This window comes from Bombus pyrosoma, linkage group LG14 (assembly GCF_014825855.1).
Source record: "Bombus pyrosoma isolate SC7728 linkage group LG14, ASM1482585v1, whole genome shotgun sequence".
Taxonomy (NCBI): domain Eukaryota; kingdom Metazoa; phylum Arthropoda; class Insecta; order Hymenoptera; family Apidae; genus Bombus; species Bombus pyrosoma.
The window spans coordinates 9965895-9983616 of NC_057783.1; the positions used below are offsets into that span (position 1 = coordinate 9965895).

The following is a 17722-nucleotide window of genomic DNA, read 5'->3' on the forward strand; positions in this document are numbered from 1 at the left end:
ATTTTAAAAAGATAAATGATTCACGCCTAGTATGCAATCGCTTTTATATCTCTTAAGTAATAATTTATGTACAAATTATGTTTTCGAAGTTGTTTTATTGAGACGTTACAACAATCAGCATGCAAAGATTACATTGAATCCAGAATCTTACAATATTCATTTGTTTCAATATACTTGCTAAATATACAATTGGCTTGCAACAAAACCGCTTATGTCAAGCAAAGAACATTGTTAGTGCTGCAAAAGATACCCTTGAGTACAGATTTTGTGCACATTCAATTGTCAATCGGAGATTCCTTTGATATGTTTCTTTATTGCTCTACAACATGGACGTAAAATAATGATTCTTTAAGAATTACATTTTTTAAACAAGTTGTTTATATTGCACAATTATTGCCTTCATTTGATTTTAATACAGACATTTAGGAATAATGTTACGTGTAATATAAAAAAAGATTAAGTATTCATCATACGTAGTTCTTAATTCTGTAAGAAATAATCTTTAATTTAAACAAAATGTTTTGAATTAGAAACGAACTAAATATGTTATTATTAAACTTTTAAGAAATTGATCTTTCTACACATTTTCAAATTTCATAGTAATAAATATATGTCGGAGATGAGAGGACATCGGGGCCTTTTTTTTTTTTGAATGGTTGAAAAAACCCCCAATACCCTAGCCCAGACTTTTATTATAGCTACCCTTAAGCAATAAAACTAAGAAATAGTTGTAAGACGCTAATCCGATTATGTGTACTCAGGGTTTATGACGATGGGCTTGGGCTCGAAGTGACATAATGAGTCACCGAACGTAGCCATGGTCACGGGACGGACGTGTAATAACAGAGGTATGAAATAATTATGCAGCTCTCCTTAAAACAAAGACCCGAGAGGTGGGAGAAGACTATATAAGGGTAGTTCCATTTGGATTAAGAGACAGTTGCTGGTCGAGTTGCTGGTCGAGTTGCTGATCGAGTTGCTGGTCGAGTTGCTGATCGAGTTGCTGATCGAGTTGCTGGTCGAGTTGCTGGTCGAGTTGCTGATCGAGTTGCTGATTGAGTTGCTGAATTAGTTACTGAATTATCGAGAGAAAGTTATCGGAGAGAGCTTACTGAGAGCATTATACCTATTACGTTGAGTAAAACCAGAATTGTGTATCACGTTTATTTCGCCGTCCCGTTGGTCGAGGACACGTTACCGAACCTGAACCCATTGTCATCTATATCTCGACCATCCGATCGCCGCGAATACTTGTAATCTATTGCAACCGAGACACTTGTAACCATCGACACCGGCTGTACCCACAATGGCAAATTCTAGTGAAGGTTCATCAAACACCCATACTTCCGATTTTACTCCGACATATATAAATTGACATTAATCATGTATTCCATGAGTATCTTTAAGTCGTTAATAATACAATCCGCTTTTCTTGAGTTCAATTGTATATCTTGAAATCTTGCACCGAATTTGCAACACTAACGATAATACCAAGCAATCCTTCCTATTGTTATTAACCCTTATTTACTTACAATTTCATCACAGCTTGATTATGTTTTTATTGTTAATTGTTAACTATGTATTTCGTATATTTACATGTTATCAGTATGAATAATTAACAGAGCAACGCCAGTATTGAATGCATCATTTTGAAATTTCACTGCACCTAATCGTGTATATGAAATTATACTTCAAAAGTTAAAATTTCTTATTATGTAAATTTAAAAAAACGATATAAATATTTTGTTCCTTCAAAGTTATGCTTCTAATAATTTTATTCATAAAAGTTAAAAAAAATTATTTTATTACACGAAAAAATGTTCAACAATATTTCAGTTTTGTAACATGTACACAATTAAAAATTTTAATAAATTTTAGCTTTTAACGTATATACACAAAATATTTAACAAAGATTTCCCTAAGTAAGTACACTGGGTAGGACATATTAGCCCAGAGAAATAATATTCCAAATATTACCGGAGATTTATCATTTTTATATGTATATTTCTTTAACCATTGGTCCATTCAAATTCGAATAATAAACAACTTTTTGTTTTCTGAACAAACTCAATTCGTTTCTTCTCGTTTTATTCCGTTTACCTAGAAAATGTTTCTCAACAGTTTTATCACCAATTTTTAGTGCAAAATATCGAATAAAAATAAACGAAGAAATTTCTCTGCACGTACAAATGCTGTTTTACTGATTTCATATGTATATTATTCGTACTAAAAATAAATTAAACTACAGAACGCTGTTTTTTATTATATGCTGACTTAATATGTTCAATTGTGTTTTATCAATGTCACCATATCATCGTACGAGAGATATAAAAATAGATTTTTATATTCATTTGGCTAAGCCTCTGTTTTTAAAAAACAACATATATACGGTATATCACTCGACGTCAATGGATTGTCATTTTTGCTACATTTCTTTTCTTTTACACTCGATTCGAGTATACCTACAAAATTCATTTAATTCCTTCGTTCTTCTTATATCATCTAAGGAAAAGTATTTTTTCATGAAATTTAAGAACGATTTTGATATTTTATGCAGATATAATGAAATAGGCCTCAACTCGTGAAACGTTTAACAATAGAACAAGAAAGATTTTGGCAGTTAATTCTTTTCGAATTACTGCACTTTCACAAATGTGTTACAAGGGACAGCTCAACACTGTGTAAATATAACATTGTACGTCATACGTATTTAAACGAGTTTGAGACGATATGACAAACCCGTGTCATATATAAATGTCATAAATACATTGATTTTTCCTTTATATTATTTAATATACCGTTTATCGTTTCAATTTAAGAAATACGTTGTTTGAAATGCCAACGCATTCTCTTATATATATATGTATTCTTTCAATTTTTTTTGTAGCAGTCATTTAATAGCTAATATAGATTGAGGAATGGTAATACGATTTATCATATGTGTTAAAAATTGGAAAATACATTTTTAGTAAAATTTCGCTACAAATACATATCAACAATTTTTTCGAAATATTTTAAATGCATGTATGTATTTACGTTAAATACTTTTAAAGCGACTTGAAAGGCTTTTTATACATTGCCAAATATGAAATCACGTGAATAATTTTCAACATTTTCGTTTTGCAACTGTCATTGTTTTTTCGCTTTATTTTTCGTATCATAAACATTGAGAAAATTGTATAATGTAAAAAGAATATAGCGTAAAAGATTTGTATGATTATTCTCGGTAGAAATATGTATCGTAATTTCAACATAACTTTTATGTACCTTCGTTATAGGTAAACGTTAATTTCGTACAGATCGATCGATCACATAAGAGGGCATATTATTTGTCATCATCGCGGAAAGCTTTTATGTTTATCATGTTTCTTTCGTCAAGAAAATAATGTTCTTTTGAAAATGATTGTCTTGCAACAAAACGCAATTTGTGAAAAGCTACATTAGCTTCACTTGTACTATGTTTTGAGATCATTGAGCACACATTACGTTACTGTATATTGTAGTTCGAAATTGAAAGATAGAATATTTAATTATATAATGAATCATAAAATAAGATACAGTGAAACAACGTAAGATTCGGAGTGAGTTCGTTAATATTAGGCAAAATATTTATTTTTTAAAAAGCAATTATTCTAATTTTAATAGTCAGTACGCTTGTTCCTGATTCAAATTTTGTCTAAATTACAAGTAAAAATAGGATCGTAACAAACTTGCACGTAAAACTATATCTAGACTTGTAAGTCTATCTTGCCTAAACGTGGCTGTAATTTTACTAACTCGCGCAATGTTCCATTAAACTTACATATCCAATGTTATGAATATTTACCTTTCTAAGGGATACGTTATCAAATAACAAGTGATTGTATCAACCTTTTACAACAAACAATTTCACAATATCCTACTAAACGTGTATCTAACGTGGAAAATGCGAACCTATTCTCACTCAAAACTTGGGAATTCATTCGTGTAAATTTGTTCACAATCAGCCTTTACATTTCTTATTTTTACCTGTTGCGAAGTTTTTCTTCTTTCAATCATTCGAAGTAATCGTATATCTCTTAAATCTCTTAATCCAATTATTTTTTTGTAGGTAATTAGTCCATTAATTGAGAGTATCGTTTCTTCAAACTTCATCATCCTCTATATACAAAGTAGTTCCTTTGCTTTTTACAAAATCATGCAATATCGCATCATCGCTACGAATATTCTTTTTCTGTTCTTGTTTCTTCGATACTTGATTGTTACATATCAAATTTTCGGTTATTAATGAAACTTCATTGCGTGTTTCAGTCTCGTCCAATTCATCCCTCGGCGTTTCTACCTCTATCTCCGGGACATTTTCTAATTCAGGTTCCTCAAGTAAGGCATCAACTTCAGTCGGTCCATCGGACGATACATTCGCGGCGATAGGTTCATCGACATCGATCGCATGGCTATCGTCAGAATTGTCTGCTCGACTTTCTTCAGTGTCGAGAGATGCTGCCGTGAAATACTTGAACTCGGATTCGGATCCACCACTTTCGATAACAGCTTGCGTGTTCAAAGAGTATCTGCTTGATTGCGCGTCTTTCTGCTGTTTCTCGAAAGATGCTCTCTTATTGTCGTCCGACCTAGAATGGTGCAGTTTTGCTTGTCGTTGTCGTTTTAGATTTTCACCACTGCTTGCCCTTGACCTCATTTCCACCTCGTCAGATAGGTATTTCGTGCAATCAATGGAGAATCTGTCCACTGACAATTTTCTAGGAAAAATTCATTAAATAGTTTAGAATCTCCCTTTGATTTATTTTTTATTTGATATAAAATTAACACGTTTCGCATCATGGTGGTCTGTGATAATCATAAAAGACGAAAAATACTAAAATACTAGGTAGGAAATATAGAAAGGATATTCTTTAAATAAATGAAAATTGTAAAGTCTTATTTTAAAGGTTTCTTTTAATAAACGTTTAATGTGCATTTTGAACTTCGTTTCGTTTTCTAAGTTCCGTAACAACTTTTGGTATTTGTACGATACGGAACATGTTATTAAATAATTCTTAATGTTACCTATAATCCCCTCTGCGAAAATCGGGACTCTTCCTGAACTCCAGGCTAGCTTTACGTTGGCCCATCATTCTTTCAATTCTACGTTCGCTTCCAACTTTGTCAAATGACATTTTATGGAAGCTCGGAGAGGAGATTTTACGAAAGTCTCTGGGGGATATTTTAGTAAGATCTTTCGACGCGGTCAATTCCTCAAATAATCTTATATCTATCGAGTTTCTTTTTCTCGGTACAAAATCGTCTGGGTATTTGCTGTAGGCACCTGCAAGAAAGAAAAATAACCGAACATTCATAATAAATGTCATAAACCTATTACAAGTCAACGTTACGCCAATGTGATATTTCATTTGCAATGTTAATTATAAAAATGAATTCTAAGAATTCGTTTGTATTCATAACATCATGATACTTTTATTTTTAGAAATTGCCTTTATGTTTGAAAGTATTTATTATTCGAATATATTTCGTAATAATATTGCATTTGCGCATTATTTCTTTGCTTAGTCCTTGATTGGTTAATATTAGAAAGTTCATTACTGTCGGCTGATCTTTTTACTTCACAATTTCTAACTGACCTGATAACTTAGGCGAATAACCACGACCCGTCGGGGATTTAACTGCTTCCTCAACTTCTTCGACATAATCAACTTTCGTTTGTCGAAGCAGTTGATGACGTCTCGCAGTATCCGATCTATCTTTAACTTTCAACGTAACTGGACCTTTATTAGGAATATGCAAATCCATCGCCATTGAAACTTGGCTGCCTCCCATTTTTTGTTGATCCAAACTTTCTCTGCTGACCTATTCAAAAAGCCACGTTAGCTATGTCCAATCTTATAATAAACTCTCATGACAAAAACGGTCTTCGTCAAAATTTTTCAATTTATATATATTAAAGATATTAAGTTAAATTGTACAAGTACGTCCCGGTAAAAAACAAGTATGAACAAGGGTCATTTTTGTTATGAGTTTAATTGTTTATTAACAAAGAATATACGGCTATTGTATTCTTGTTATACCTGATGAGGACTGTAGCTTGGATTATCAACAGAAAGAGCATGCCTCTGTAACAATTCTGGATTTAATAACGCACATCCAGCGTATTTTGGCGTTCTTTTACGAGGTGATTTCTTCTCAATTAACGTTGGTGCACTGGGGCTTTTCTTAATCGAGTGCCCAGTCTGTTTCTCGCTCAGTTCTTTAGAGAATTGCAAGAATTCCGCGGTCAATTGTTTCCTAGAGACTTCGTGTATGCTTGGACTTGGACTTCTGTTTACTTTGAACACGCCGAGTTGGTGATCCCATTTGGTTGTTTGACTAGATGTAGACCTACGATTCCGTTGATTTCTTGTGTTTTTTATTGTCGACGTTTGATTAAAGCGAAAACGAGCCGGCACCACTTTGGCAGCGTTATCACGAGCCTCGAAGGTCATTACACAGGCTGCTACTACGATAAAACCTGTGAGATTTCATAGTGTTATTTGTAAATCGCGCTTTAATAAAATTGTATACCTAATTCGGCAGTCCTTAATGATACTTAATTATCAACGTTAAAAAGAAAGTTAATTGCAATTTTTTATTAACATAGCGCACCTCGAATGATTGGAGAAATTTTTTTAAATTTGATCGAAAATTGAAAGGAACGTTACAGAGTATGCCGATAATTAGTTCTTTTTAAATTATTCTTCTGTGTAGAAAAAAATCAATTCGTGAAGCGAATCGGAGAACAAAGCGATAATAGATGGATTAAGTGGTGCGATAAGGCTTTTGAACATTTATCCGTAATGTCGAATGTCGAGAGGAAGCATTTATATCTGTTAATTTAGGAATATATTTCAACTTGTATTATATTTTATATCAAATAAAATTGTGAGACAATATTAGTAATGACCTTGCATATACACATCAATACAAACAATTATTTAATTTAAATAAAAATTTGTTACAATTATTTTATTAATTTCAAAGTAGGCAATTTAAATTTTAATCATAACACATATGTGTACAAATATTAAAGAAAAAGTTATTTAATTATTTCAATGTAAAGAGAAATTGTCTTATATTATGTTATATTTGCATAAATAATAATTAATTTATGTCGAAGTTTTTATATATATTTTATACATTTTTAATAAATGTATAAAGAACCATGTAAGGAGTTCTCAAGACGTTCGTAATCGTCAAGCCTCCATAGCTCAGGGGTTAGAGCACTGGTCTTGTAAACCAGGGGTCGAGAGTTCAAATCTCTCTGGGGGCAAATATTTTTTTTACTTTTTTCCAAAAAACAAATATTATGTACGATGTACAAGCATTGTTTCAATCACGATCAAACATTATTTAAATATATTAAAGTTTTAACAATATATAATCTATCCCATTTGTTATCATATTCTACATACAGTACTCTACATACAATATCCTAGATCACTTGCCTTTTATAATTCTTTTTTAGAGATATATTTAGCTGTGGTTGATAAATTGTTAAACGATATATTAAAAATTTTATATTCTTTGACATAATTTCATTCGTAGTTTGTAATTTCGCTGAAACTTGTTTATCTTTGCATTTGAAATTAAATGCGGAGATTGTGAATAATAAAACTGTTTGAAATAGTTGTTTTGAAACAGGGACGTAGTTTTTTACGTATAGAATTTAAACAGGGGATAATATCATTTAAAAGTTTTTGTAAGATGTTATCATTACCTCCTACTCCCATTACGATCGGACCAGCATAACTGAGGTTATTTAGATGGAACCCACGTGATTCATTCTTCACTCTTATCGTTAGATTACCTCTGATTTCTTGTGCCACGGACAGTTGATCTGCGAAGTATCCTGTACGATGTACAAATACAGATTTTTTAAATTTTATTTTTAAAAAGAAACGGAGCAATATAATGTATTGATATTATACAGATAATGATCTGGCTTTGTATGTAAAATATGGCATTTTATTTGAATTATGGATATATTTGGTTATTAGAATAATATAATTTCAACTTGTGCTCTTAATAATTCGCAATATTATTAGTTAATGTTAAATAAGTTGGATGTGGTTCTTAATTAGTAATATCCTAGAGTTCTTTTTGCACATACTGAGCAGTAATCAAAAATTCGCGTGTGATATATGTATTATGTATGTATAATTGGGTATTGCTTTATGCAGACGTTATAAAATAATTACACGCATTGAGCAAGCAGGAAATTATTAATCAATACCATGCAGCTATCTTAGTGTTTTGTTTTTCATCTATTTTAAGAAACAACGATGGCACTCGTGATTGTTTACTGTTTCATATCCCTTTCGCTACTATAGCGTCAGAGCTCAAAGCGTTTTTGGTATATAGACTGAAACTGTATTTTTTAATACAGGAAAATTATGCATATAAATATTTATAACGTATCATATAAACATAAAAAATATGATGCAACAAATATAAGTAAATATAATAAGATAAATATAACTATAATATAATAAATGCAAATAAATATAATATAATGAATACATATATACATGTATCGTAGCAAAAGCGTTAATAATTACGAAGTTTTAAAACGAATGTGATATCATATAAAGATTAATTTCTTTCGACCAATAAACTATTTCTAATTATTCAGATAATCTGTAGTAATAATTATATCGATTGAAATTTATTAGTCCTCATAAATCTACTCACCTATGGTCGCCATGCAAGCTCCTAAAAGCATTAGTAGTAGACCAATTCCGAGAGCTTTGCAGGCGTACCACAAACACCGCGTTGTCACTTTGCCTCTCACCACCTATTCGATTTAATTGCTTTCGTTAACAGTTAATAACCTGGACGATGTCCAATAACTTACTGGGCACATTCATCGACGCTTCATCATTTCACTTTACCTAGTTCTATGGTCTGCTAAAATGATTACATCGATTCGTTCGTCACATTCTATTATGACGCAGTATGCAGTAATACTCGTCTGTTATAACTTTAGCTTGGATGTTAAATATTTCCCGGTACAAGAGAAATTCCAAAAAATAATCTTCTCTGTGTGATTTAAAGTACACAATACAATAATTAACAAATACAAATAATTATAAAACGTATAAATCGATTCTATGTAATAATTTAAAAAAATTGGAGGAAATTGTGAGAAAAGTACTAAAAAGAACATAAATCTGGCAGAACTAAATTTTGATATAAGAGAAAAATCTTATCGAATGCATGCTTCATTTAATGTTCAAGCTTATTTAGCTACGTGTTAATTATCAAAGATATAAAACACGACTAAACTTATTCGGATTACTTTTTCTTTTACAAGATATAATTTCATCGAGCTTTAGGGAACACAGACTGCGACTTTTATTTCCACGAAATTCGTACCTCGTTAATATATTGCTTCTCATATTGCAAATATAGATACAGTAGCCGAGTTTGTATGCACAAGAGAGCTTCTGTTTGCATATACTACGGAATAATATCGCGAATCAAATACGTGTTTCAGTTTCGAAATTATATGTGTATGAAGATTACTCAAGTAACAATCTTTCAAAGAGAAAGATATACTGTTCATGTTTATTAATGTATTTCTTGTTGAATATTTCAGTTAATAGTCAAACTGTGCCAACATTTTCTATGAATACAAATAAGAAAAGAATATTTGTTTGAAACAGAAAACGTTTGGATCATAACTCTATATTCTACTTTTAGCGCAATGCCCTGTATAAAAAATATAGTACTTAGAAGTTTTTAAAAATATTGAATTAGTAATAATGCTATTGTATTTACATATTTATTTTCTTAATACTTATAGTACTATTATTATATGTATACAATAATAAATATTATAATAATATACAGTAGAACTTCATATATCCAGATCTCGTTTACACGCATAAATAACTATTTAGCGTCAATTATATAAACTCATAATTGGGCCTCTATTACCCGAACTACGATCCAGCGTATGTTACAGTTATATGAACATATATTCTCAAGTAATACACGTTCGATATCCAACTGAATGTTGGGTCAGAATTGTTGTTGAACCTCAGTTGTCTGAAGGTTATCAGCTATCGGACCTAATAAGAGAAATTAGTGGAGTAGCTAGTGAAACTTTATTATCGGAACTTGTCTGTTATCCCAACAGCCTTGTCCTCCATGTTCGAATAAACAAAGTTCTACTGTAATTAAATTAATTATAATTGTATAATATATTATAATAATACTATAATAATAAATATTAGTTAAATCGACAATATTCCTAATTGAATTATATGTTAATAATTTAACAATTCTCTCACAAATTATATTTCAATATCTTATTATAAGAAACATTGGTTACTTTAGCAAAACTTCTTTTATTAAGTTTACAAAGGGCATTATGTATTTTCTACTACACACTGTTTTATATCTTCGATATTTTCGTAATAAATTTATTTATTTCTACATTTGTCCAATATTTATTCTTAGAAAATATGTATCAGCATATCTCAACTTTGCGCCAATTTATACACATGTCGTACCTATATTACTATACACGCTCTATTTATACGATATATATCTATAACACGACATAATCGATCAAACAAAAGTGAATGAATTTTATTTCTATAAAAAAAAGTATTTACGTAATTTGATGATTGAATATACATTATACAATAAAATTCTATTTTATTCATTATGATCGAAAACTTATTTTCATTTATTTATAAATAAAAAGATTACGATATCTATAATATTAATACTCGAGAGAAATTTTTGAAAATAAAGATGCAGGTCCAATGAAGTAATAAATTAAAAAAAAAAAAAAATTAAGACGTAACGTTGTAAATTTTGTATTTATCAATGATAGAAAGTGATTTTGTTTCGAATAAATTCTTAGCGATATATTAATATTAGAGGTTCTAGTTGGAAGTTTGAAACATACCTGGACATTCCAGTGAGCTCCTGGACCGCAGGCTCTTCTCTGCGTCCCTTGCCAGTGAATGCTTCCTTGGGGCATTTTGCGTTCCTGAAGTTAAATAAATCCTGCATTATTAACAGAAGTTAGTGGTGCAACAAATTTAATAAAAGATACTGTTCTAAAGAGAAGTTACAGTGAAAACCTAGTTGCGAAGTTAAAATTAACTGAGTTGAAACAAGATAAAACGGAAACGCGAAACATTTATCACAGATTTATGTGGTTTGAGATATTTTCACCGTTGTTGCAATACTCAAACGTTTTCAGAGTTTAATTAATTTGATTTAAATGTATTTTGAAAGTAGGTATATTGGTTTCCAATAAAAGTATTTTGGTTCTGGACTGTCGGTAGAATATAGATTGATAGTTCAATTCGAAGATCATTTTAGACTTTTATACATATAATTTTTATAGAACTGAGAATTTTGCATAGATTCATTGTTTTTTTACTTTACTTCAGTACTTTGTGTAAAATCGATAGACCGGTTATTCCTTTTTTAATTTTCAAAGTACCAACTTAAGGTTATAGTTATTAATTACGGTATCCAACTTTTATAACATTTTTATAACTTTTTAAGAGTACAAGCATTAAAAGTTTAAAGGTGAATCAATACTTTTAAGCTATTTGGTGTAATAAATTTGGTTGAAAAACTGTGCTATCTTTAAATCAATATTATCTTTAAATTTTTAATAGTTTGATAACGTTATAAAAGTACAGTAATCTATCCATAACAAGACTTTCAAAACTATCTCAAAATCGTTACAGAAAGCAACTAACATCTTCCTCGTGGGTACTACGGTTATATCGAATTTAACACTCGTATGCATCATTTCGTAGCAAACGTTTCCGGTAAACAAGTTACGGCTGTAACTTGTTCGCACGAAAATAGAGGAGTAGCTCACTCAGTGCCTCATTTCATTTAACAGAAGGCGTAACTTCTTGCTCGGTATTCGCTTTAATTCAACTTCGCGATACGTATATAGTACTTGCCTCGGCTTTTACCACCTTCTCATGCTCATTCACTTTTACATAAGGGTAGGTAGACATAGCCCAGGCGTGCACAATACGTCCGTGTAAAATTATCTGTCAGTCTTCGATGTGTATATGTGCCACGCTCGCATACTACACGCTCATAACAACTAGAAGCATTGTTTGGGTCTGTTTCCTATCTTTTCTGCATCTTTCACCGTAGAAAGTTCCCACTTCGTATCGATCCAAATCCTTCCTTAAGGTTTCTTTCGCAATCTCTGTTTACAACCTGAAAACTTGTCTATTTTCTCTTTCACGGGTTTACTCCGGATTCGAGACCCATTCGAGCTCGATTGCGGTTTCAATCGCGTCTCGAGAGCCTCCGCCAATATATTGCTACCTTTTGAGTTTTACTGCTCTAAGTAATCGCGAAATATTTCACGAGAAATATCTATATTAGAACCGTTAAAAAGATATTAATAATCTAAAGCACTTTGAATCGCTAACGGGGAAACTTGGATATACTAATTGTTTTACAATACTATAATCAACATAATGTTTGAGTACATGTAATTGAGATTTAAATGCGGAAAATTGAAAAATATTATACAGTTTGTTGAACAGACCAAATATTTTAAACGCTAATTACTGATTATAAAACTCTGAGAAAGTTGATTATAGATTTTACGTTGATCAAGCGTACTGCCAACTCTTATAGTTTTTAATTTGTATTTTTTAACGTTCTATGGATATACTGAAATCTGCTTTTAACAGGACGTACAAAAACACAGAAGAAGGTTCCTTTGAAAACACAAGAGTTCAGAAAATACAGTTGATATTGTAACATCTGATTTCTTGTTTTTTATTCATATCGTATCGTATAACTCGTTCCTGAAAAAGTTCTTTACTCCTTCTATGCTATGTTCGAACACAATGTTCACAGAGAGGAGACTTCATTGTAGGTCAAACGTAAGCTCCATTGTGCATGAAGTGAGAACTTCCAAGCATGAAAAGATTCATTACAATTATGGCGATTAGAGCTCGACACGTTTTGGGCTTTTAAATCCTTTTTGACGATTGTTATCTTCTTTATAAGACGATAAATTTTCCAGATGCAACGTTCAGTCGTATTTTTTCATCTTTTGATATAAATGGGAAATTTATTTAATAACACATTGTTATCTTATTGTATATTTACATTTGAGAAGAACAGAGGACGTTTCATCTGAATTTATGGGAACAAAACTGAAAAATGGAAGTAGAAAGAAAAAGCAACGTTGTGTTGACGCAACATTTTATATGTAATTTCTTTTTAATGAATTCACATTATTGAATTCATGTTGTGATTATGAAAACGAATTTCAAGAATTTCTCGATACTTTTCTTTGTTGCTATTTCTCTTCTTCTATCTGAATCCTACAATTTCATCAAATTTGAAGAAATTCAAGTACTTTATAGTCTTATGATGACCTACGTTTTTTTCAAATCATAAAATTTCTTTTTATGATTACCTGACGAAACAACAACTTTATTCGTGTCCGTTCAATAATATTGCGTTTACGCAATTTCTCTATATATTACTTTACTGCTCAACATGAATAAAAAATAAATAAATTCTACTTTGGTACTGGATACCGCAGAATGAAATACAATATAGAATGAAAGTTTAAATAAAGTTTGAATATACGTTCGCCACAACAACTTTAGACGGATAGTGTAAAACATAGTTAAAATAAATGACGAATTCCATCCGTTGTGGAGTATTAGTTGCCGTAACGATCGAACCGAGCCATTTTCATTTGCATAACCACGACCTTTGACTACGTTTCAGTGTTCTCCTTTGTTCAATTCGACCACGGGTGCAAGTAACAGAATGGTTCTTTTGAATAATTCATGGAAAAAGAATTTGGTATCCCTGTAACTTTCCCTCCGTGTTCTCGAATATTTCATCGTTAAAAGAAGATGTTCCTTCCATTTATGAGATTATTTGTGATAGTCGAACATTCTCGGGAACACGAGCAAAAGCATTTGGCTTTTAAGTTCGCCCTCGAGCGGTGTTTTAATATGCAGAAAGCAGGATTGCTTTTGTGATTAAACTTTGTGCTATGGAAGCGTTTCCTTGCAAGCGGTACTTACACAGAAACCGTTCACGTGGAACGTAAGATAAGAAATTTCAAGAGAGATAATGTAAGCTCTGATTTATGCTATTATTTCTTAGTTTTAAGCGTTTTAAAAAATGTTACGTATAAGGTTTTAGCGAATTGCTGGTAGAATTCAAGTGAAGTCAACATTTGGATTGGAGAATCTCTTGGATAAAATAATTTCTTTATTTAGAGATTTTCCGTTTTTTTGAAAGTAAATTATATCATATCTACATTTGCAAGGATTAAGATCGGCACAAGCGGGATTTATTTGTTTCTATCCACTTTAATTTCGAAATTACGAAAATTTCTAATTTAGAAATGACGTTAAATACAGAAAGAAAAATAAATTCCTTTTTTCTTTACTCACCTTCCTGCCTCTTCGGATTTGTTATCACAGCATCTTCTTCTATTTTTTCTTTTAACGACCAATGTATTTGCGTGTCTCTTGTACCATTTTCTCTCTTCGAAACTCCGTTGAAATTTATCATACAACGAAGTAGTCTGTATGTCATAAATTTTCAAAGAAATGTGAACGGCACTGTAAGTCGTGTGGTTACGTTCAATCGCGATCACAGATATATGTTTATATATATATATATATATATATATATATATATATATATATATATATATATGTATATAGAACGTATGAACATCAAAGTACAATGAACTATTGTGAATTCACGGGATGATAGTTGTCGGACTCGTACCGACGGGACTGCGCTTTATTTTTATTCCAGCACGTGGTATAGGTATGCGAATTACCCCGGGCGAGAAACCTCGGCTCGGAGACGAGTGTAAAATGTACTTAGACCGTAGTTCTTGAACCGCGTTTGTCATTTCAACGAGCTCTCTTTATGATATCTCCTTAATTCCGTAATTAACCAGGCTGTGCGGAGCCACCGAGCAAACGCCAATTAGCTTTCACGTAAATTCCATTCATGAAACAATTTCACTCGTCGATCTATCCGTGATATCGTCGCGTATCCTTTGTCTCGTTCCTTTCAACAGTTTCTTCTTTCCAACACCTCTCTTCGCAATTTTGGGAGTATCGATTCGAGTTCACGTTACAGGATAATTTTGTAACTGGGACAACCGGATGAACTTCTGAAAAATACCCTCGAATGTTTTCCACAGTCGCTCGTCTGGACCCGCTTTGAAACGTATCTTCTGTCTGATATTTTTAATGGATGCACACCGTTCTCGTCTGTATGCTGGTAAATGATTCTAATTACATTGCAGCGCGCTGTTTCCACAGATTGAACATGTATTTTCTGCGAAAGAACAACTCAGATGTCATATCGTGTTTGGTCGAGGCAAAAGTTTCATTGAGAGCCAAGCTAATTCATCAATAACTCATGCGAATGTTATCTCGATTATTTCTACGATTCCTTTCTCACGAATATAACTTTTCTTTTTTCAAATTTGATTCAACAGAGTTGTGTCCATTAAATGTTTTTATAGGAATTTTGTTGTATTTACTTACAGTATGAAAATTTTCCTCACGAGTATTACAATGAAAGTTCGTCTTTTTTTAATTATTAACTAGCTTTCTAAAGCTACTTACTTAGTTAATACTTAGACACGTCGATCTCATTTAGCGATTTATCGTAGATTAAATTGCACAGGAATTTCGTTACATTATAATATAATCAAATAAACCAGGGTCATTTCGCAATAGCGATCGATTGCTCCAATTTTGCATGTTCATTCCGAATTTCCAGATGCTGTTTATTTGCATCGATTGGATCTGCATTATTTATCGCTTCGCACTGTTTATGCCCACTATATTTATTTATTCATTATACGTATGAATATTCTGTACATATTTTTGTTTCACACTTGGTTCCATAGTACTCTTATATCTTAATTTAATAGTTTAATTTAATAACTTGAAGATTTTAGAAAGGAATTTTGATATTTGACATCAATTTATTCCTTTGTATAAAATCTACGAAGGTGGAAGAAAACTGTTTGTTCGTGGTTTAATAAGAATGCAGAAACGTGATTTATATGTGTTTTTGAAAACGATATTCGACTAATATCATTAATATTTCTACGATAAATTTCGAAAGAGACAATTATTTATCTCGTAGAAATACTGAGAAATACCTCAAGAAATCTTTCAAGACATAAATATCCTGCAGGTTTCTTTCCTCGATGAGATGTGTATGATCTTTGTATCCATTCAAATTCTTAAACTCTCATAAAATATGAGACAAAATTGCAAAATATAAGCTTCACTTTTTTATCGATACGGCAATATCGAATCTTTCTTCCGTCTATTTTGCAGCACTATTTTTCAGTCATGCTTTTCCTTATTTTTATTTTTTTGTGGGTTTACTATGTTCGAGTAATCAACAGATGGAAGTGTTTTACTCGCCTAACTCCCATTCTCTTAAAACGAGTCCAATGGAATTAAATTTTATGGTCCGCTTAACTCCTGCCTTTTCTCACACGATTCTGCGTTTCATCGCGGAAGGAAGCCACTAAATCTGCACTGGATCATCGTCGGATCGTAACTCTTCTCTGTCCCACCACCGGAAAACGATTCCCACCCTTTCAACCACCTTACGAGACACGCGTTGCTCACAACTTTCGAACTTCGTCGTAGAAAGCACGAGGTGGAAAGCGCGATCACTAGGTCTTTCTAAAGCGGCCAAGCAGAGTAGATATTTGGCGGTTTATCGAAGGTTAATCCTTCTGGCGGTACATTCAGTGTCTCCTAAGGTATCACAGCGTGCTTGACAGAAAGTCTTACGTATAAACTGAAATAAATAGAAAGGAAAGAAAACACCGAACCGATGGAAACTCAATCGTTCACTAAATCATCGCGCGATGATCGAAGACGCGACGCTGATCGTCAATGTTTCAACCGCCACGATTTTCTTCTCTGTTCATCGTTTCCTGCGTTTCTTTAACGAGATCCGGTCCCCCAGCCTTGTCCTTGTTCACCCTGGATGGGTGCTGGCTATTCGCCGGAGAAGGAAAAACGGCTGGAAACGCTACTAAATCACCGTCAGGATCAGGACTCGGGGGACGACGATCAACGATGCCGCTTGAGGGAGTGTCTCTACTCCTCCAGCATCACCTGTTGGTATCGTATCCCGGTCACGGGCTATACAGGGTGGCAAGGGGAAAATCTGCTCGAGCTAGACGCCGAAAACACGCTTGCGCGAACGCAGATCGATGTGTTATATCGCAAGCTCTCTTATACGGATCCTCTGCTCTAGCTCTGTCTCCTTCTCTTGAACGTTCGTTGCGAATGAGACGTGACGCGACGTCGACGCTTGTCGTCGATTTGACGAGTGCTATTGTGTTTATCGGACGTTGCTTTGTATCTTCTTTTTTTTGCTTCTCTTCCTTTTTTGGGTACAGCTTGATGAAATTTGTCTGTTCTTCTTTGGTCCTCGTTTCGAGCTGAAGTTGGAATTCGATGATTAAACCAGATTGATGACTTTTGGGAAAATTTTGGTTTAATTATTAGTACTGTAATTTGGTTTGTTTTGTTAATTCAATTATTTGAAAATGTTTTGTTAATAAATAATTTCAGTTATTTTGCGACTGTTCTGCTACGTAGCTCCTTTACCATATTATTCCATTCGTTTTTAATCCAACCATGTT

At 32.5% G+C, this 17722-nt stretch overlaps 1 protein-coding gene and 1 non-coding gene across 4 annotated transcripts; one reads left to right on the forward strand and one right to left on the reverse strand.

Moving 5' to 3' along the window:
- Positions 1–27: 27 nt before the first annotated feature.
- Positions 28–17154, reverse strand: LOC122575138. 3 transcript variants are annotated; one of them, XM_043743684.1, is made up of 8 exons: positions 15217–17154; positions 14466–14636; positions 10952–11035; positions 7748–7879; positions 6063–6502; positions 5619–5844; positions 5047–5305; positions 28–4739 (listed from the first exon to the last, which is right to left on the reverse strand). In XM_043743684.1, exons 2-8 carry the CDS (start codon positions 14608–14610, stop codon positions 4124–4126), a joined length of 1902 nt encoding a protein of 633 aa, XP_043599619.1. In that variant the 5' UTR covers positions 14611–14636; positions 15217–17154; the 3' UTR covers positions 28–4123. The 3 variants fall into 3 exon arrangements, with proteins under 3 accessions (XP_043599619.1, XP_043599622.1, XP_043599620.1); XM_043743687.1 differs by lacking the exon at positions 15217–17154 and adding an exon at positions 8722–8824 and having other exon boundaries at positions 14466–14598; XM_043743685.1 differs by lacking the exon at positions 15217–17154 and having other exon boundaries at positions 14466–14660.
- Trnat-ugu lies at positions 7228–7300 on the forward strand. The gene has a single exon. It is a non-coding gene; the product is annotated as a tRNA-Thr (tRNA).
- Positions 17155–17722: the final 568 nt, after the last annotated feature.